The sequence below is a fragment of the Mytilus galloprovincialis genome, chromosome 4, assembly GCF_965363235.1.
Source record: "Mytilus galloprovincialis chromosome 4, xbMytGall1.hap1.1, whole genome shotgun sequence".
NCBI lineage: Eukaryota > Metazoa > Mollusca > Bivalvia > Mytilida > Mytilidae > Mytilus > Mytilus galloprovincialis.
Genome location: NC_134841.1, coordinates 63,335,583 through 63,358,634, shown reverse-complemented (window position 1 = coordinate 63,358,634; position 23,052 = coordinate 63,335,583). Strand labels below are relative to the sequence as shown.

General features: G+C 31.3%; 1 protein-coding gene across 15 annotated transcripts in view; it reads right to left on the bottom strand.

Moving 5' to 3' along the window:
- Positions 1 to 23,052, bottom strand: part of LOC143072675 (rho guanine nucleotide exchange factor 28-like) — a 143,460-nt gene that overhangs the window by 43,028 nt on the left and 77,380 nt on the right. For 12 of the 15 annotated variants that reach the window (XM_076247735.1, XM_076247731.1, XM_076247737.1 and 9 more), the window contains 5 exons: positions 21,997 to 22,113; positions 19,991 to 20,090; positions 6,511 to 6,634; positions 5,429 to 5,520; positions 1,391 to 1,448 (listed from right to left, as the gene is read on the bottom strand). In XM_076247735.1, coding sequence (XP_076103850.1) covers positions 1,391 to 1,448; positions 5,429 to 5,520; positions 6,511 to 6,634; positions 19,991 to 20,090; positions 21,997 to 22,113 — 491 coding nt within the window. The remainder of the gene's footprint in view (positions 1 to 1,390; positions 1,449 to 5,428; positions 5,521 to 6,510; positions 6,635 to 19,990; positions 20,091 to 21,996; positions 22,114 to 23,052) is intronic. The other 3 variants (XM_076247739.1, XM_076247742.1, XM_076247743.1) reach the window with 1 other exon arrangement.

Sequence of the window (23,052 nt, the reverse complement as noted above, 5' to 3'; positions counted from 1 at the left end):
GAAATTTTGACAAATGATATAAATCGTGAGAAAACATGTAATTTTTTTCGCAATCAAGGGGGCAAAAAGCCTCTTCCCCCTTGATCAACAACTGATTAGAGGACAACAATTAACAACAATAATTTTCCGTGTTCCGGTCAATATTAACGTTTTCCGTGTTCCGGTCAATGTTAACGTGTATAGTCATATAACTATAACCAAATCCATCAACAGTCTCATGACCGCACAGATTATAGCCAACTTTGTTGACAAAAGACCATATAGTCACCTGGTTACAAAATGGTATACTAATTTCTACTCATTGGAATGCAATAATGGAACTTAGGGATGCATCAAACTTGAAAACATACCATTGTTGTTATAAAGGAGAATTTTAAAATCTCTAAAATATGTCAAATAATGTGTACAACAGAGTAGATGGAAAAGTCAAACAAAGCTAATGGCACTCTTCAAATCACTTGAACATTTCAAAACCATTTGATATTTTATCAGGTGAAAAACTTGAGGAATCAAGAAGTTTTGACATCAGATTATTCAAATCTTTCCAAATGTAAATTGTGATAATCACATATTTCTAATATTCTGTTTACAATTTGTTTTCTTAATTTTAAAAAAAAATTATTCAGTTAAACTAAAAAGTTTGAAACGTCATCTTAAAATATTCTGTAAAGACAAAATTTCCCCTTAAACGATCCTCAGTAATAACTTTTCACCTGCTGACCAGGTAGATAGATATAAGTAAAATTGAAGGTCTTATTGTCATTGTAAAGATAATCTGTCTTGATGCCAAATATTAAATGTACATCTTATTGTTTGTATATATAAATTGTTTATCCAACCCACTGTCATCTAAAGAAAGGGCTTAAAGTAGCTAAGAAACCAAACAAATACGGTATTAGTACTAGACAAAAATCAAAATTCCTTGTCTTTTTTTCCGATCTGTCAAGATAATCTAATGTACTTTTGTCATATTGTTGACCTTGTATAAACTTAAGGTAACTTTCAAAAGTATTTTTGAATCTTTATGTAAAGAAATAACTCAGAAACAAAAATCTTTACCCTCTTCTGATTCAGTTAAAAGTTCAAAATTTAAATGTTTTTTATATACAATTATTAAGGTCTATTTGATTTGATTTTTTTCCTGCTAGAGACTACATTGTTACATACATACTTTTTTGGTGGAGTGCTCAGAGAGAAACATGACTTTTGTCAAAAACACATACAATGTAAGTCATTTGAAATTGTAACAGAATGCACCATTCATGTGCAGGGATGGATCTTATAACAGGAGTGTTGATAGGCTAGTAACATAGTTGATGAACAACTAAGACCATCTTACCTCTGGGGCCCCTATTTTAATTGAAAGAAAGGGAGACAATCCATGACTTACATGCTGAGTGTTGCTTTTCCTTTAACATTCTGTGATCTCCTCCTTCTCTTGGTGGAAGCTGAAAATATACCATCAGAATAATTAGTTTTTCATGAAAACATTTCTCTTATAACAATAAAACATTCCAAACTGCTATCAAAATTTCTTTGAAAATAAACACTTAAAGTAGCAGTTTGACAGGCTTATTTTGGGACCATAAAAATGTGTCGGTTAAAGCAGGATGTTGGAATACTCAGGTGTCGGATAAGGCAGGTTGCACTGTACTAGCATACTTATTTGAAATAAAAAGCAGCTTTTGGGACGATATACTAGTAGTAGGGAAACAGCTCTTATGACTACCTTGAGTACTGAAAATAAAAGGTAAAAGTAACATGTATAAGCCATTACCTCTCAAAAATATAAAACATTTTACCTCTGATTCATAATTTACATTTTTCTGCTCATTTTGTTCATTTTCCGAACTCGGTACAATTTCTGTTTCATTATGTTCATCATTTGTTTCATTAATTTCATTCTGTGGTTCATTTAGTACTATTATGTGGCCATTTTGGTCACTTTTTACCACTAGTTCAATGTTTTCATTGTCTTCATCTGAACTACTGGTGGTCAAATTCTTATCGACCATATTTGCATTCAGATCAGATAATAATTCTTCCATTGAGACAAATAAATATTTAACACTGCATAAAAATTTAGTGAATCACTCTTTTAATTCTGATACTGACTAACAACCCTATTAAGGAATTTCTTGGAAGAAAAAACTTTTTTAATTGCAGTCTGAATATCTAAGATGGCTTCACTTATTATGATCAATTACATGAACTTGCAGCTTGACAAATAGAGTTGTCTATAAAATTGTCTCATCACCACAAATTAAGGAATCCTAATGCAATGTTGTCATGTAATTATCCCAAAATCCTTTGAAGTTTGCAGATTATTAAGTGAAGCTGTCCATCCAGGCTTCCTTCTCACAACCAGAATTGAAGATCAAAGAATTTGTAAATCCAATTTTTTATTTTCTGTCACATAAAGATGCAACTAATATCCAAATCCAGTTACCAAGGGAATGCAATTTCACCTTTTTTGTTTAGAAAGCACCAAAATCACACATCTGCATTTATAACGGAAAATTAACTACAAATTAACAATGACACATAAAATCCTATGACTGCAGTCTCAGACGACCTTTAGATTCACTTTAAAACAATCTAAAGAAGCACTTATAAACGATTTAAACCTTGAATATTCTTTAAATTTTGTTACACTGCACATCCATTTAAACGGACCATCTATGGGAAGAAATTCACTGATAAAATCATATGACAAAAAATAATCCAAAAATCAATCCCTCTGAAGCACACCTATGTCTAGCTATCACCATTTATCAAATATTTCATTCATAGTCAATATAAATTTATCATTTTGTCCACATCCTAAGGGGCTTTAACAGTTCATTTCATTCAATCTTGACAGGTTATTGATCAATAATGCCCAGAGGTGTTGACCATTATTTCTACTTATGTAATATTAGGTCATAGTATGTCATATACTCAAAAATAAATGGTGGTAAGAGAACAGACTGATCATAATGTAAAATCTTAATGTGGAATTAGATAATGATATAATTACGGATTAATTCCATTTTCTTTAAGGTATCAACATACAGTCATGTTGATAAAAGCAATTTAAGTAGTGTCATGTTTCACACAGTTATCTGGGGACCATACTGATAAAATCATCATTAACTGTAATTTGATGAAAAATTCTCAAATGTTCAAAACAAAATATTGATTTTTTTCAAAGAACTTTTAAAAACAATTAAAGAAAAATTATAGATACCAATGAAACATTTCGGCCCCCTCCCCACCCCCAGAAAAAAATATGTGGATGGGAGAGGGAACTGAAAACATGACAGAAACCAGGTTTGATGTTTTCTTTAGAAGGGGTTATAGATGTTTAGCTGGATTTTCGTTTGACGCCTACCCTCTCGAACATCAATGATTACTAAATCAACAGAAAAAGGAAAAGGGATACTTCCATTCCTTCTTAAAGGTTACAATAAATCATTTAATAACATGGGCAATGGGTACATCTATTTGAGGAAGATAACATGCGACTAGTCCTGACTGGTTGTGTGCACCTGATATTTATTCACTAGAAGAAACCATGTGGAATCTTTCTGTATACCAAAGGCAAAATATTATTTTTCTTTTGTCCTGAAGGATCATAGATCTTGTTCCTGATCTGTGATGAGATTTGTATATTTAAGTGCAGATTTGATCGGTAGAAGAGATAACTAAACAATGCATATATTAAGTCAACAGGATCATACATTGTTGGGGCTAAATAGTCTTGGCCAAACAGTTTTTCTTCATTCTAATTTATCATTTTCTTTAGATACAAACTTCAGAAAGTTGATTATCATAAAGCTTTAGTAATACCATTCTTATATAATAAACTACATCTGAAGTTTTTATAATAAAAAAATGCAACTAATATCAAAGAACACCTATTGGAAAAGTAATTGTACTTTGCTATTTAAACTTTGTTAAAAGATGGTTAGTCCCAGTGCCTCTTTTTTTAAGCTAGAGTTATTCCCCTTACAATTTACCTGTAGTTGATCAATAAAGTTAAATAATCATTTGATTAATCTGATTATTATAAAGCATAATTAGCTATTAATGTGTTTGGTCAGTCACAACAATCTGTTAAATAATTAGCCCTGTCCACTTCTAACTAGTAACATCTGCTGTCTAAACTAGCCATGTCAAAATTATTTAAAGTTGACAAAATGGCATGTGATTATGAGATTAGGGGTCAATAATTAGACTTTTGTCTCATCTTCTGAGTATAAGTCTTATGCATAATTTATTTGTTACAACAATTGCAATATTACATTGTAAGAATATTAAGCTCTTAGAACCCCTATAAGTTATATCTATATTTTAACTGTAACAACAATTGCGCAGAATTAAATTGTAAGAATTATAAGCTCTTAAAACCTTTTTCCTTCTATAAAACGATGATCTCCCTGGTTTTTTGCTTTTCTAAAATATAATAATATCTTTCTCACTATTTACATTGTTTAGAAAATTGTTCAGATTCACAGAATGTATAGAAAAAAAGAGTAACAAAGAGAACAGCTGCTTAACATGCCGCATTTTCTTAACAAAATACTTTTTTCACTTAAGATGACAGTTGGATCATAAATTATTTAATGCATGTCTCTTTGAGATGAATTTAAAGCACTAAATTAAATGTTGTTCATGGTCAAATTTTAAATTAAAAAAAAGAAAAAAATAATTATTGTGACTTCAGGTAATTCAGAAATTATTGCAATGTTTTTATTATTGCGAAAATTGCGACAGGGTTAAAATCGCAATAATTTAAACTCGCATTCGAAATTTAATATATAACTTAAATAGGATTTTTTCTCAATATCGCAAAAATTAAAATCGCATATTAGTCAATAATGACAAAATCACAATAATAAACGCACGCAATAATTTCTGAATTTAAAGTATACTTTTTCCCAGAAATGTAAGCATTTATATTCAAATCGACTATGTGTCATCTTGTATAAACATTACTCTGAATTTGATGTGGAAGTTGATTTAATGTTATACATATGAAACTACAACCTGAAATGTATGTCATTCAGTAAAATTTATTTCATAAAAGAACAACTTATTGCAACTTGGTTCACTTGTCAAGTTGAAGAATGAAACAATTAAATCATTATATGTTCTTGTTGTTGGCCTATCAATTTTGCAAAATGAGTACAAAAACAAATGTACTCAAACAAAAAAGTTATGCTGTACTAAGAATACCTCTACTTCAAAGTATTAGGGAACTTGAGATACATCAACTAATGTGACAAAAGAGTTTGTTGGGACAAGCAGACTGACAAATAGACGGACAAACAGACAATCAGACAAGTAAAGGTGATCCAAACTTCCAATATAGCCATATTTGGTAGAATAGTAGCATCATATAGCATTTTACTTTTTAACGTTCTACCATAAAAAAATTCTATACCTTCATACTCTGTGTAGATAATGGTCCCCCAAGTCTGCCACAGGTAGTCACTTGTTCCTTACACGAACTCTCATGGACATTTATAAGGCAGTCTACAAAAGAAGCAAAACTTTTAAATGAAAAATTTCAAATAAACTTGTAAAGTTGTTCAGAGGTTTAATACTATGTGAATGCTATACAGATAATGAAATCAAAACAGTTTTTTCCATAAGATATCACAACCAAATGATTTGTCTCTTGTTTTTAGGCATTATACATTGTATCTATTTTTTGTACAAAAAGGAAGTTTATTCTTAGCAACAGTTAGGGTTAAAATGTAAAGATCTTTGGTCTTTGCCCATTTTCCAAGACCGTAGTAATTTGAAATTGTGCATATAAAAACTGGCTTAAATCAAACCCTGCCTAAACAAGAAACTTATTCTTTACTGAGCTATTGCAATAGGACACAAGATGAATAATCAATATGGATAAATTTGTTAACTGATTTTCATATCAGTTTTATTTTATGTACGTTTTAAGAACTGAAAAATAAAAATAAAATATTTGAAAGCGAGTGGGCTAATGCCGTCAACAAAATAATGCTTTATATCAATGACAGCATTAACTTAGAATCTGTTAGTAAATAGTAAAGAAAGTATGTACAGGTAGGTAATTTACATTTAACATGTGTAAAATAAACATATACAACATTTTTTTAATCTGAATAAAATCTTCAGTCCAATTTAGGTTTAGTTTTATGAGGTTGAATATGAATAATTTGTCATCCTTACATTATTAGGTTGTTACCGGTAGTTTATTTTAGTTTTTTTCACTTGATATAAGTTCTTTTGGCAACATAGTTCCTGTTTTTCCCTATTACTTTGAAATTCTAAGATAATACATATAACACAACGATGACTGCTTGTACCCCTATTTTTGACATTTTTACCTATTATGTCTGTTTGTTTTGTTCACACATCTTTGTCAATATAATGGAATTTTAAACGACTGTCATATAAGTGAGAGGTTTACCCAGCTATAAAACCAGATTGAAACCACCATTTTCTACATATTATGTCTTATGATGATTAGAGACGACTTACTTTCACATCTAAGGGCCAACTTATTAGCCATAGACTTGTTACAAACAGCACATGGTGTAGAGTTGCTGACAGATACAGACACAAACTGGTGTGTATTCTTCCCTTTACCTTCCTTGTCTTTATGCTGGAAAGAGAAAAAAGACTTAAAATTGCAGTTCAAAAATCAAATGCATTCTGGGTAATATTTTCAAAAGTCCTTAAACCTTGGCAAAAAATATCCCTAACAATAGATATCAAACCATAGCAACCATTATAAACATTAAAATTGGGAATGGAAATGGGGATATACAATTTTATTTAGGGGCCAGCTGAAGCCCACCTCTTAATGCAAATATTCTCCGGGTGTTGAAGACACATTGGTGGCCTACTGCTGTTTTCTGCTTTATGGTTGGGTTGTTGTCTCAATCCTTATTTCCATTCTCAGTTTTATGTACACTGTACATGCAAAGAAATTTACCACAATCAATCAAATTCTGAGATAGCAAATTGCAGACAAAAGAGTTCAAAAGCACTAACTATAAAGTACAAATTATTTTGTTGGCAAAGTATATTACCCCAGCTGTTATCTATAATTGATATGTCTTATATTATTATATCACTTAGTACAAATGCTACCATCTGAATAGCCTTCACCGTATGTATATGCTTAGTAATTATAACATGGAAGGTCTTGCTCACCAGTGCTTAATTTACTTGATTTAGCACTGTGGGTTTAGATTAGACTTTCTGTCTTTGCTCATTGTTGAAGAGTGTCTAGTGATCTGTAAATGTGCAGAAACAGTAACACAGGTTTTAAGTTAAACCCTTTCTAAACCAGAAACCAATCTTCACAGAGCTATAGTAGCAAGACATGAACATGGAAAAATATGTGACAAAACAAGTTACACATATACAGAGAATAACACTAAAGGCAAAATATTACATATCAGAGGCAGATTTAGCGGGGGCGGGGGGCAGGGGGCCCAGGCCCCCCTTTTTTGGAAAAAAATTGGTTGCTTATATAGGGAATCACTGAAGCGTGACTGGAGCGGGCCCCCTCTTAGGCAGTCAGTAGGCCCCCACTTATGAAAATATTCCTGGATCCGTCACTGCATATAGATAGGCATGGATGCAACTGAACTAACTTTTTTATTTTAAATATTCACTGAAATTGACCTTCAAGGAACACAAATTTAATCCCAAAGTCTTCAAAGAGCCTATCCTACATTATAACTTTAAATATCTTTTGGTTAACTGTGAATCAACTTATATCACTGGATACTATTTTCTCAAATAGCATTTCTAGGTGACTTTCAGGTAGCTGATTTTTATCATTTCTATCTTTCATTGTATGCTAGAGAAAAAAATTTCAACAATTTGTACATGTTAATGTTATTTTCCTACTTTGCAAAAAACAATTGAATAAATTGCTTGGGAAAATTAGTTGGTTTACAGGAGTCTATACCAAAAACAACACTGTACTTAATTAAATAATGAAATCGTTTCAAATTAATCTTCTCAAAAGTTAATTTCAATAATTAAATAATAGAATCAATTCAAATTAATCTTAACAAAAGCTAATTTCAAAAATCTCATTATGTTTTTAAGAATTAGGAAAACATGATCAATTAAGATTTAAAACATTGAATGAATAATTGTTTTTATATTAAAGTCAATATTAAAACCATATAATCTTGTACAGCAATTATTAAATAAAACTGATAAATAACTTACTCTGGGAAGGGTTGCACTTTTATGAAAGCGGTTTTGTAAGGAGACAATTACCATCATATTCCAAACGTAAATAATAAACTCAAAACATAAATAAATCCACGAAACAAATATAATATTATCACAAAAGAGCACAACTGTCTTAAAGCTAAAAAAATCACATTCTGATGAAAGCAGCAAAAACTAATTTTAGAATAACATCATCATTTGTATAGTAAAAAAAGTCTGCAATCTTTTGTGGTACTATCCAATCAGAAAGTCACAAGCCAATAAAATGATAACTATCTTACGATCAAACGCAGTAATTTCTGCATAAATCCTTTTTTTCCAAATCAGTCAATATATCAAAAAATTCAGAAATATTCACTTATAGTCCACAAAATCAAATATTAAGTTAATACTTCTGAAAAAAAATGCAAAACCTTATAGTCAGAGAATAATTTTCACAAAAATGTAGATTTCCATCTAGTCAGTTTCATTTCCTTGTCAGAAATGCCAATGACAACAACATTTTACTTTGAAATAGAGATCTGGCATCACAAACATATGTTGCATCCTACTTTCACTTTGCTGCCAAGAAACGCTTGTAACCCTCGTACTTAAAACAAAAGTCTTTACTGCACTCTACAAGTTCACATTTACCCAAATTTTCTCGATACTTTGCCAGAAATATTTACAATTTTACAATAATTATGTGTGGGTTTTTGTTTAGGTTAAGATGGTTTGACTTTGGGGTAGATTGGTTCAATTAATCTGCTCTGTTGAGTGTTGAGACATTCTGCTGAGTACAGCATATTTTGTATATATTGATAGAGTTGGTTACAATTTCTAGCATACATTTTGAAATATTTATTATCATTTTTTTCCAAATTAGAAAACAGAAAATGTGGTTTGTCCAGTACAAAACTCATCATAAATAGCAACTTAATTTTCATTTCAAAATTTATAAGAATATTTGTAAAATACTTTAAAGTATAAATTAAGAGATAAAATTATGAAGTGTGGACGTTTTAATATTCGAGGGATCTTCTTGAAAAGTATCATATGTTATTAATGTTGCTTTAGTCATCTACAATACAAAAACATGCAGACAGACAAATACAAAAGAAACCAAGCAGTAAATCACAAGACATCCCATGTATCAATATCATGTGACCTGGAAGCCAGCCAATGTGGTACCATTCATTACAAATTAATTTGCAAAAATCTACCAGACAGACTTTGTCATAAGAATGGTTTCATAAAAATTGCTTCAAAAGACAATTTTAAATAAATTTTATGTAGTTCAAATACTCAGAAACTAGATTAGGTAATTACAATACAAGAATATTCCATTCTGACAATCCATTTCAAAATCAATGTCCAGAAGATTTCCAAGTTCTATACAAAAACATGGAACCAAAGAGAGTGTCAAATTAAGCTCACAAAGTGGCATAAGACAGGATGAAACTAAGACCCTATAGTATATTTGATAAATTGTTCTCTAAGCTTACATTTAAATACTGTTATATGTTTTTAGGATTTTTCAGTACAGAATAGTTGAGATGTTAAGATAGTGATTTTGAAAAATTTGATATTCTAATATCTGGTTATCAGCAGTGTGTTTTTTCTTATTCTAAAACATCAAAGCTGAACATGTGCACTATAAATATACATAAAAATTATCAGTAATTTTTGCAAGATCTCTCTTTTAGCAAGTCAAAGGAGTTACTAAATCTCAAAATCATGATCATAGAAAGACGGTTTTTGCATATTTCTTCTTCCGATTTTAAGACTTCTGCCAAGACTTTGAAGAGAGTAAAAAGTGCACTATAATTTCTTCATTCATAAATTACATTATTTTCAGATTAGCAGTGGTGTTAGTATCAGGTAATTAGATAAAGTATGGAAGTGCAGAAAGTAAAGACAAATATGATTTACGCCACTTTAAATTACTCTCTTGTCTTTCTGTATCACACTTTTGAATGGTGTCTGTCTGTGCAGGTTTAAGACAAAAAAAAGTACATCTGCTTCAAAAACATGGTTTGTGAGATTAAAACCATTGTATATGAACTTGAAATATTCAACAATAAACTTAAACTTTTAAATTTCATGACAATTCAGTCTCAGTGGAGAACAAATTGTTCAAGATGGAAGAATCAGTTTATTATATTTTGAACTCAGTTTTTTCAGTTGAGTACAAACCTTCAAGATAGAAGAATCAGTCTATTATACAAAGTACTCAGTTATTTCAGAACAAACCAAACAAGATGGAAGAATCAGTTTGTTATATTTTGTACTCAGTTATTTCAGTTGAGTACAAACCTTCAAGATGTAAAAATCAGTTTGTTATATTTTGTACTCAGTGATTTCAATTGAGTACCAACCTTCAAGATGTAAAAATCAGTCTTTTACAAAAAGTACTCAGTTATTTCAGAACAAACCAAACAAGATGGAAGAATCAGTTTGTTATATTTTGTACTCAGTTATTTCAGTTGAGTACAAACCTTCAAGATGTAAAAATCAGTTTGTTATATTTTGTACTCAGTGATTTCAATTGAGTACCAACCTTCAAGATGTAAAAATCAGTCTTTTACAAAAAGTACTCAGTTATTTCAGAACAAACCATTCAAGATGGTAGAATCAGTTTGTTATATTTTGTACTCAGTTATTTAAGTTGAGTACAAACCATTCAAGATAAAAGAATAAAATTGTTATATTTTGTACTCTCAGTAGAGTACAAACCATTCCAGATGTAGTGGAGATTTTATATTTTATAAATGTACCTTTCTGATCCTATGTTTTTTACGTTTTTTAAAAATCTGAAAAGTAAGAATTGGATTGGGTATAAATCAAATACAATACTTGACCATCTTTAGAGACATTTACTGTCTTCTTAGTCCTATAAAGATGAGATACATAATTAACTACACATACTTGATTTGGAAACTCAGATTCATTGTACATGTACCAGTAATTACTTCCTTAGTTGTTTCAACCAGACCATACCTGTTACCTTATAGATTTTACTGTACTTGAACTAGTTTGGAGGGCACAATAACCTGTCTATTTTCAAGTACTAAAATTTTAGACCATTAAAAACAAATAAGATCTTCCCATGCAGCACTTGCAGCCCCTTCACTCAGTTCTAGTACTAATGTTTTGGATTCATCTTTGGCATGTCTGTATTGTCTAAACAAAGAAGCCTAACACTATCTATGTATCCCCTTTGATCATTCAAGTTCTACACACTTTGTAAAGACTAAGTATAATGTACCTAAAACATGCTCAGCCATTCAGGTATAGCCTCAATAGACTTCTAATTGAGCATTAAAATATGTACTAACATTAATGACGAAATTCTACTAATCATACGGCTGTGACATGCAGTCAGGACATTTCTATTTGTCTCCTCTTGTTTCTGTACCTAATAAACATGTGTTACTCCATAAAAGAAGGTACATCCATGTTAAAACCTGCCCATAACACCCCCACAGCATGTTAAGTAACATAGCTGTGGTAAAAAAAAACATGTTGGTGCTTAGAACACTTGGTAAATTTTATGTAAGCAGCTGTTCTACCTCTCAGTGTGGGAGAAGACACCTGAAGAAGACTTCTGTTTGTAAATAAACAATCACTTATTAACACATTACCTACACTTAATAACCTGACAAGAAGATAATTATCATGAAGGGTTACTAAAGATAAGTACTACTTTTTAACAGGATCGGGTTCAGAGAATAGTATTTACTTTTTATCAGGTGAAACAGCAAGATGACAGGTACAAAGTTACAGTGCAAAAACTGATTTAAATAGAAATTATTTTTGTGATCCATGACAACACTAATCAAGTTATGGAAATCAACCAAGATTTAGTGCCAATGTAAAAATGAGAAGATGTGGTATTATTGAGACAACTTTCATCCCCGGGCCAAATTACATAGAAGTGACCAACGAAAGGTCACCGAACAATTTACAACCAGTCTTTTTGGAGAAAACAGTGGGAAAAAAATAGTTATATAAATGAAAAAAATAAAAACTTATCTTGCTTATTTGACCAAGTGCTTGTCTTGACTAAAAATTGCAAGGTCTTTTATATCTAGATCTTACTTAATGGAATGAGGGTAAATTAGATCTTTACTTGCGTATACATTCTCTTACAAAAGCTTTAAACTTTGTGCTACAAACTTGTGTTTAGATAGGAGTGATAACAAGGTTCATTTCTTACACGGACTGAAGCTTTACTGAACTTTTTAAAGACAGAGGTCCTAGTGATATTTTTTTTTAGGACAATAGCTTGGTTATTATGCATTGATTCATGATCTTGTAGCACTTAACTAAACCCAAACAAAAAGTATATGGGTTTTATTCTTGTTCTTCATCCGCAGTCATATGGGAGCATTCAAGACTAAGAAAACATTTAAAACAGATCATAGCATTGTTTTGAACAAAAATGTGTTAAGGCATCCTCAGTTTATTTTGCTATTTTTTGCATACACTGGTTTTAAGGTTCATCTGCAATAACAAAAACAAACTGAATTCATTCACACCTGAAATTCCAGAGAAACGTAAATGTCAGCACAAAAATACTTATTTCTATTATAAATACTGATACCAATTAGTAGAAAAGGACTATAGTGACTCTCATGCCTGGTTTCTAATGGAATACCAATGGTTCAATACAATGTTAACAAAGGACTACAGTGACTCTCATGGCTGGTTTCTAATGGAATACCAATGGTTCAATACAATGTTAACAAAGGACTACAGTGACTCTCATGGCTGGTTTGTAATGGAATGCCAATGGTTCAATACAATGTAAACAAAAGAAATTGTTCTGGCAAACAAATCGACTCCCACATATTTATACACTACCTAAGACAAAGGTGTGCAGTACCAGACACTTGTTGCCAATTACTTTATATAAGTAATAATACTTATATATAATATATATCACTATTAGTCACATGAAAACAATAGTTTTTTCTATGAATGACTGATAGGAAACATGACAAGAACAGAGGATCATGGGTAACATGACAGTGATGAGGATCATGTTTTGATTGGTCAGCTGATTAAGATCAATGTTCTGCTCATCTGCACCTAATTCATGACTTTCATTGTGCAGCATAATGCAAAGTAATATAATACTTTGTAATTTTGTAATAGGTACAAACCAGATGCTCCGCAGGGCGCAGCTTTATACGACCGCAGAGGTTGAACCCTGAACGGTTGGGGCAAGTATGGACACAACATTCAAGCTGGATTCAGCTCTAAATTTGGATTGTGATTAAATAGTTGACACAGCATAGGTTTCTGACACAGAATGAATGTGGTCTAATGAACTTAAAAAAAAATGTTTGCCTTTGAGCAATTCACTATGCTGTTGAATATTAATCCTCTCAAAAAAATGTTTGAAGAAATTTTCTTTTTATTTATGAAATCTGAAATGAAAAAAATTGACCCTCCAATTTTTTTTTCACATCCCCCTTTCCCTTATTTCAAAACTGATCTCAATTCAAATTTCTAATGAAGTTTGCAACAATAACTACTCATTTAAATACATCATAAAATATTAAAATGTAAAAAAAGTGCTTGTTATCACTGAATGGTAAAGATTGTTTTAATCTATCAGTTGGTAGTAAAAGTGAATATACATTGTATATTGTATAAAACAATGATTTAAGTTGATTCAACTACTATTCTGGACAAAGAAAGATAACTCCAATTGAAATCCAATTGGAATTTCTTGCTATTGCACAATATTGTGCAATTAGATATTTCTTGCTATTGTGGAATACTGTGCAATTGAAAATATTTGCTATTGCACAATACTGTGCAATTGAAGATTTCTTGCTATTGCACAATACTGTGCAATTGAATATTTCTTGCTATTGCTGAATACTGTGCAATTGAAAATTTCTTGCTATTGCACAATACTTAATATAATAATTTTGGATCCTGATTTGGACCAACTTGAAAACTGGGCCCATAATCAAAAATCTAAGTACATGTTTAGATTCAGCATATCACAGAGGCCCAATAATTCAATTTTTGTTAAAATCAAACTTAGTTTAATTTTGGACCCTTTGGACGTTAATGTAAACCAATTTTAAAACGGGACCAAAAATTAAGAATCTACATACACAGTTAGATTTGGCATATCAAAGAACCCCAATTATTCAATTTTTGATGAAATCAAACAAAGTTTAATTTTGGACCCCGATTTGGACCAACTTGAAAACTGGGCCAATAATAAAAAATCTAAGTACGTTTTTAGATTCAGCATATCAAAGAACCCCAAGGATTCAATTTTTGTTAAAATCAAACTAAGTTTAATTTTGGACCCTTTGGACCTTAATGTAGACCAATTTGAAAACGGGACCAAAAATTAAGAATCTACATACACAGTTAGATTCGGCATATCAAAGAACCCCAATTATTCAATTTTTGATAAAATCAAACAAAGTTTAAATCTGGACCCTTTGGGCCCTTTATTCCTAAACTATTGGGACCAAAACTCCCAAAATCAATACCAACCTTCCTTTTATGGTCATAAACCTTGTGTTTAAATTTCATAGATTTCTATTTACTTATACTAAAGTTATGGTGCGAAAACCAAAACAAATGCTTATTTGGGTCCCTTTTTGGCCCCTAATTCCTAAACTGTTGGGACCTAAACTCCCAAAATCAATACCAACCTTCCTTTTGTGGTCATAAACATTGTGTTTAAATTTCATTGATTTCTATTTACTTAAACTAAAGTTATTGTGCGAAAACCAAGAATAATGCTTATTTGGGCCCTTTTTTGGCCCCTAATTCCTAAACTGTTGGAACCAAAACTCCCAAAATCAATCCCAACCTTTCTTTTGTGGTCATAAACCTTATGTCAAAATTTCATAGATTTCTATTTACTTAAACTAAAGTTATAGTGCGAAAACCAAGAAAATGCTTATTTGGGCCCTTTTTGGCCCCTAATTCCTAAAATGTTGGGACTAAAACTCCCAAAATCAATACCAACCTTCCATTTGTGGTCATAAACCTTGTGTTAAAATTTCATAGATTTCTATTCACTTTTACTAAAGTTAGAGTGCGAAAACTAAAAGTATTCGGACGACGACGACGACGACGACGACGCAGACGACGACGCCAACGTGATAGCAATATACGACGAAAAATTTTTCAAATTTTGCGGTCGTATAAAAAAACCTTTCTGAATCAAAGATCTTGGTGTCAATGACTTTAGATGAGATTTAAGGAGGTAGACCTAGGTTAAGGGAAATAACTCTTAAAATCATCAGTACATTTGTGTCAACCATTTTCAAAAATATATTCTAAGCTTCTAGGTTACATAGACTATTTTCAATCTGTTTCAAGTAAATGCTTAAAATACATTGATGAACTTGACTTTTACAAACGCTTAACTGATTTAAAGAGTTATCTCCCTGAACCAAGGTCTACTCCCTTAAAGGAGAGCTCTAAATTCAGAATTTTCAACTTTTATCAGTTTGTGCACAATGTAGATTTGAATCATCTTTCTCAATATCAAAGGGGAAGAGCTTATAAATGACCAATTGCTTCAAAACCAATAGGGATCTTCCAGACATTTTATGCAGATATAAGAAGATGTGGTATGAGTGCAAATGAGACAACTCTCTCATCCAAGTCACAATTTGTAAAATTAAACCATAAAAGATCACAGTACATTCTTCAACATTAAGTTTGGCTCACACCAAACAGCAAGCTATAAAGGACCACATCTCCATTTCTTTTGACCAGAGAAATTTGAGCTTGTTAAAGAAGTGACCTTTGAATTTGCCTTCATTAAAATGCATAGATAAAATAAGAGGGTAACCAGACGAAAAAGGTCCATTTTAGTGGTAATAGAGTTGACCCCTAAAGCTGTTTAGAGATCATTATAGATCTTCTCCTCATGGTATGTGACCATATAACAAACTCTGGTTGTACAATCTGACATAAAGTAATTGAGTTAACATCTTACAATCAATATGACTAACAGACTAACGGACAGAGGGGTAAAAAACCTGTCAAATACTATACAACTTTGCTAACTTGAACCATACAGAACACAGAATACAAAAAAAGTTTGGGTCCAACCAAGAAATTGCTTAACCATAGAGTAAACATGACCAGACTTCATTCTTTCTTTCTTTCTTTCTTTAAGAATGTTTTGCAAAAATCTACAGGGGGTCAATAAGCAAAGATACCAACAGAATTTTTATGAGGAAATGATGGTTTTTACCATTAAGTGAACCAGTACAACATGTACAACATCCTCTAAGTTCATCACCACCTTCTGCACCAGGAATCAAAGTAAACAATCATTATAAAATACTAACATTTTATATTTTTATAAGTGTCTATCTTGTTTGATTGGAGTATCCATTCAATAATAACAAATTAAAGATTAACGAATTGCTCTGAGAATCTGGCAACAAAATAAACACACAGAATTCTGTCGTATATCAGGATTCTTGTTTTTTCTTCTTTTGAATTTTAACTATTATGATGCATTGTATGTGAAGAGAAAGAAATACAAATTATAAAAAAAAAGAAAAAGAACTGTAAAATTACTTGTAAAACGCAAAAATATTTATACAAAAGACAACAAAAGCATGAGAAAGAGAAGTTGATTTTATGCATACCATGCAGATTTTGGTTTCAAAACTTCACATGGTTATAATCTCCCAAAAGATGAGGAATTCGTTGAGGCAGGGGTATACTTGTTAAATCTCATGATGTGTGTCTAATTCCCAAAAGGTTAAAAAAGTCGGATGTTTTGGCATCTTGGATAAAAAAAATTATTCATGAACATCATAAATCTCTCAAATAACATCCTAATAGATAATCAAAAAACATGTACATTAATCTGTCAGATACCAGTATTTATATTTTTGAACTTGTCTTACTTTTACATATTTGCTTTAGGCCTTCTAACTAACTTCTTGTTTAAAAAAAGGTTAACTGTTGACACAGAAATATGACTGCCTGTTTGTAATTTTGATACTACAATGCTTATGTTGAAACAAAAATAGAGGTATCAGTTACTTTAACATGAAAATTATGCAAAATGTTCAAAATCAATGACCCATGAGGATGGAAGACTGAGGATGGATAGCAAAATAATCTCAAAAGAAATGATTTATGCCAATACTAATACAGCTGCATACCAAATATCATTGAGGTACTATTAGAAGTTTCCATAAACCGACCTAATCAAGAACTTTAACATGCAAACTATACAAGTTTCAAAGTCTATAGACTATGAATGTGAGCCATATAATCTCCATTGAAATGAGATGTGTCAATGTTTAACCAGCTTTATGCAATTGATCTGATATTAAAACTGAAAGTATGTATTCAGGCATCTCGTGGCCGTAGCAAGGGGATGCTTTCAGACATCCAACGGCGGTACCCAGGGGATGCCTTAAGCCATCATACGCCTTGAATGGGTTAAACAGCTAGGCCTAAATTTAACCTTCAAAACTTCATTGAAGTGAGACAAAAATGCAAAACTAACTTAAGTCTGAGACCTTGTTAATTGCCATTCATTTTAGTCAACCTCTAGCTGCACTACCCCAAAACATATTTTACAGCATAAAATAAGTTTTATAAGTGAAATTTTCCCCAAGGGTGACTGGGGTATAGAAATATGGTCACTAGGTCTTCTCCTGACCGGCAGTAAAATGCTTGTCGAAGTGGGGCGTCCGTTTGGCTGTGCGGGATGTATCAAGTTTGCAGTCACGTCCGGTCAGAAGGGGGACGTTAAATCCCATGCCTCGTGTAAAGAGAGTGCCACGCTCTTTGCAAGTTAAGAACCCTTGCAACAACTTTTTGAGGGGTTCGTAGGTGGCCTGTTGCAAGGCAAAATTTCTGTCCCTATCCAAAATACCCTCCTTTTCCGGTGGAAGTTCAAATTTCTATGACCATCATCCCAGATGTATTGTATTTATTGTAAACTTTTTCTCGTCCTGAATATGCATGAAATATTTGCCACTAGACATTAAGCAACCAACAATCAATCAATCAATAAGTGAAATTAATCAATTTTGACATGTTTTTAAAAGACATGATTTACAAATGGCTGTTTCTTCTTCTTTTTTTCTTTACTATAAAGAGACAATACTAACTTATTTAATAGGTATTGATTTATCAATGAAGTTACTATGAAATAAAAAGATTGAAGAATTTCCTATTCTTGTTGTTATAAAACTGAATAATGGCTGTTTTCACATGTATTTGCCTTTAGATAATGTAGATTATAAAGAACCAGAAAGTCTTAGAAAGATAATTGCAAAATCCATATGTAAAGCAAAACAAAAGATGGACCCAAATGATGGTAATTAAATCTCATAGCACAGTGGGCTAGGTGAGCTAAAAGGTCACAAAGGCCCATGGTTATAAAACTTCTAAAACTGTTTCATTATACCCAAGTTTGGGCAAACTAAAGCTCTTCCTTTTGCATAAACACTCACCTAATATTAAAGAGTTTACATGGGTTTTAATTTTAAATGTGTTTTCAGACTTCTGTTTCTCCAATGCTCACCCCCACACCTCCACTTATTATATATTTAACGAATAACTTCATTTACAGACTTAAATAATTAACCGACTTATAATTTAATCAAAAAGTCAACAAGTATAATTTAACCGATTTCCATATTTTTGGCAGCCATTAATTTAACCAAGTTAGAACCACTGACCTCAAATCAGTTGGATATGTACACCTGGCATATTTTATCATTTCCCTTGTTTACTTTAGTGAAAGTTCTATGTCTTTGCACCTGACTTTAGAAATGTTTGCTCAGGTGCAACTCATCATTATGTAATTATTGATTTAATTTGGCTAAAGATGATAAGAAACACTTTTATTTTTGTTCTGATAAAACCTGACAGGTTAGAAGTTGAGTTTGATTAGACATTGATTTTTTTCAGGGTGAGGAAAGAAAGACAACTCTTACTGGCATTGTTCCCAGGAGGTCTTGGCTTGAAAATTTTCTTGATAGTACATTTGATCTTCTTTTTGATGAGATTTAGAATCAGATGAAAGTTGGAAAGTGTTTTGTGATGTTTAAAAGCAGTTTCCTTGCATAATCAACATATATTTTGTAATATGTCAGTCATCAGAAACTATCAGTAAAGAACAGATACATTAACAGTGCAGTTTTTTTCACGATAGACTTTCCTTTGCTGAAAATGAGACCTGTTATCAATGCGTCAAAATGATAAACAATTCTAATTAATCTATATTTTGCTAGTTTACTTAACATAGTATATAACATATTATAACTCTTTTCTAATGAATTTATATAAAGAGCTGATTTTTCTGTAAATGTGTAATTGCTTAAACACTCAACACCTGGTGAAGCAACATTTCCTCCACCCTTTAACAAATAGACAGTTCAAATATTGAGTAGGTTTTTAAGTGAACTGAGAAAACCACCAGCAAGAAAACTAACAATCCTAATCAAGTGAGATTGGAGTCAAACACCTGCTACTTTCGAACTCACAACTTCAGTGTTGACAGGCTAGTGATACAAAGAGTTAACAATTCTTGAAAAATTGGTTCTACATCTTTTTATTTCCGAGACACGATTCTATCTTTAACATATGCAATGAAGGGTGTTATGTTTTAAGGATCTGTGCAGTGATAACGAACTGTTCATATTACAAAGCCATGGTCTGATATAAAACAGGAATTGAGGAGGCATGAATTGATAAATTTCCTACAACACTTTGACTTTGCAGAAGACCTATCAAATATACTGACCTTTTTTGTTCTGTAGCTACTTGATATCCGAGAGAAGACACTTGTTTTTCTTTTCTTCTCATCTTTCTTTGCTAATTTCTGTTCTTCGTTCAAACTTGAACTGAAAATGTGAGAAATAAGTTACAATAATTTATTTCCAGCCACAGATATCTGGAAAATGAGCTTTACAAAAATTTCATTACAGTTACAAGATAAATGGTACTTTAAAATATTCATTTTTTTTTTAAACTTTCTAAAGTCTTCTTTGTTTAGAAGAATTTTTGTCAGACAGCAAATAATGATGTTTGTTCTCTAAATATGTGGTTACAGAAACAGATATTTTCATTTAGTAACATAAAATTGGAAATTTTCTGATTAATTCAAATATTGTTTGTGATTATTCTAAAGTTGTCACAAAATTCCGTGTATGAATATGATGAATTAAAGCAGTTTAACATTTGGGATCTTCTTCTCTCATTCAATTCCAACGGTTTTTTTTTCTTCTCTAGAACAAAGCGATTCCAACTGAAGAGTTTCAGGAGATACAGTTAGAATATAGTTTTGTCATAAAGGTTCAATCTACGTATCTCAGATTTTGGTCTTTCTAAGGAAGACAATATTGGATGATCCCTATGACTCACAGGTTCCCTGAAGGGTTTTTTATTTTTATTTTTTCTCTAAGTTTTTTTAAATTTTGGATTTCTCTCTAGGACTAACAGATTGTAAAACTAATGGATCACCAGCATGAAAATTATATATGTCATTTTGAAGTATACATGCTACAAAATAAATTATCTGTCTATTTAAGTAAAAAAGTAATCACTGTAAAAAAATCAAATTAAACATTTTCTATATAGAAGTTTAATAAACAAAAGCATCTAAGCGGTTGTAGTGATTATGTTAGATGTAAGTGAAGCAAGCTAAAAGCGAGCTGGATAAAATGATCTGTAAGAAGAAGCAAAATAAACAAAAGTATTTATCAATGATAAAAATGTACACAGTGCTACATGAATTCCTCTCTTACTTCACGTAACTTGCACATTATATATTTTCTTCATACTACTTCACCCTGACCACTTTCCATAGGTTTAAGCAATGTCAACATATTTTAAAAGTAGCCAGATTGGCTATAGTTCTAAAAACATTCTTTCATGTTACAGTCAAGTAACTTAAACTCACTGTATTTTGAATAGTTGGAGACAACTTGTTTAACTTTATCAACAAAAAGTAATTATTCATTAAAAATAAAAATAAAAATATATGACCAAAAAAAATACTGTTTGAAAATGTCTTATGGAAACAAGAAAAAAGCTGGCACTGCATACTGATGCTCCCCAAACTGTACATTCATGGATTTTTTTTTATATCAAGAGTGAAACTATTATGCTAGGAGGGACATGTAAACAAGCAATATTTATACCAAACCATTTAATTGGACAAACAGACTGAAGGATATGCTCCTGTTGTTTTTTTTGGCAAACAAATTCTATGCCAACTGAGCAGAACATGGCTTAAAGAGACAGAGCTTTGAAGACAGCCAAGGTTACTGCAAACAAAATAGCACTCATTCATGATTTATGAAGCTGTACACTTACAGGGCAAACAGACACAAGATTTCTTATTTTTTTAGAATTCTCATAATGGTAAATAGGGAGACATTAGATTTATTTTCAGAAGCCGAAACAAAACATACTAAAGAATAAGCTAACAGATACAGTCAAGAAACTGCTACATATATATCTCTTATACTTCCACGTTGATCAGAGCTACAGTACAAGTTTTCACACCTGAATAGCATTTCACACCTAAAGCACCATTTCAAGACTTAGGGATGCTTAAAAATCAAAAAATCAAATTTTGCTACATTTATATAAAATGATAAATCTAGTTTGGAATTTAAAAAGGTTTAAAAATGTATCTGAACTGAAAGAAAACATAAGATTTTTAAAACTTGAATAAAAAATTCAAAATTTCCTTTGCCTTGGAAAATGGTGACTTGCGCTGCCAATACACAACACACGACTTACTCATTAAGAAAATCTAACAATGAAAGTTTAGATTTCTTATTTCTATCTTCTGCCAGCATTCTGTTTGTATTTTCATCGTCATCTTCCTCGATTTCCCGCTGACGACGGAACTGAGCACTATAATGTAGTATAAAGTGTGCATACATATGTTATAACAGCATATCTATATTATTTTCACTAACAGAAGCAATTATACAATACAATTCCAGGCCGTCAGTTGAAAGTCTGCTTGTTGATAAAATTATTCGGTAATTCTTATACTGTAGATTTAATCCCTTTCCGTGGATATGTATATCTTGTATTGAAGAACATCGTATTTCAGAGGGTATTGATTTTAGGAAGCAACCATTTATCATTAAAAAGAGTTAGGGGGATGTTTCTTTTGTCAGAGTAAGATTTTTTGTACACACACCAAGAACACTTTTTAAAAGTTTTCAATGCTATCAATCAAATTTTTTTTCTTTAAAATTTAACACTTTAAGGTATTGGTAAATCTGTTTTCATCAAATTGGAAACCAAATATAATTTTAGGACAAAACAAACATTTATTCTTCAGTTTCCTTTCTGAAAAGAGCTACAAGGTATCAAGCAAACTTCCAAACCTAGCCTCATGCATCATTATTATAAAAAACAAATATTGTCAAGCTATTGTTAAATATATCTTTACTTGAATACATTTGTAAAACCAGGTACATATACAATGAAACCTGTCTAAACTAAGCCCAGCATAAACTACCAATTTTTTCTTACCCTTAGAGGGTAGATTTTTTTTTTTTGTCGCATAATGCTATTTCTATATTTAAATTTGTTTTTTGTACAATATTAAATCATTTAAACTGGAAGACATCAAAAGTACCTTTATATTCTACAAATTCAGAAAACAAAACAAAAGGCCAAAATTAAAATTTATAATCCGGCCCCTATCCACCAAAAACCCTTCTTTATCTTTAATTTTTTTTTATTTTTAAGAGGATCATTCATATGCATTGGATGTTTACAAAACTTTTCAATTTCTAGCTCTCAATGATAAACAAAACCTACTTTTCTACCCAATTT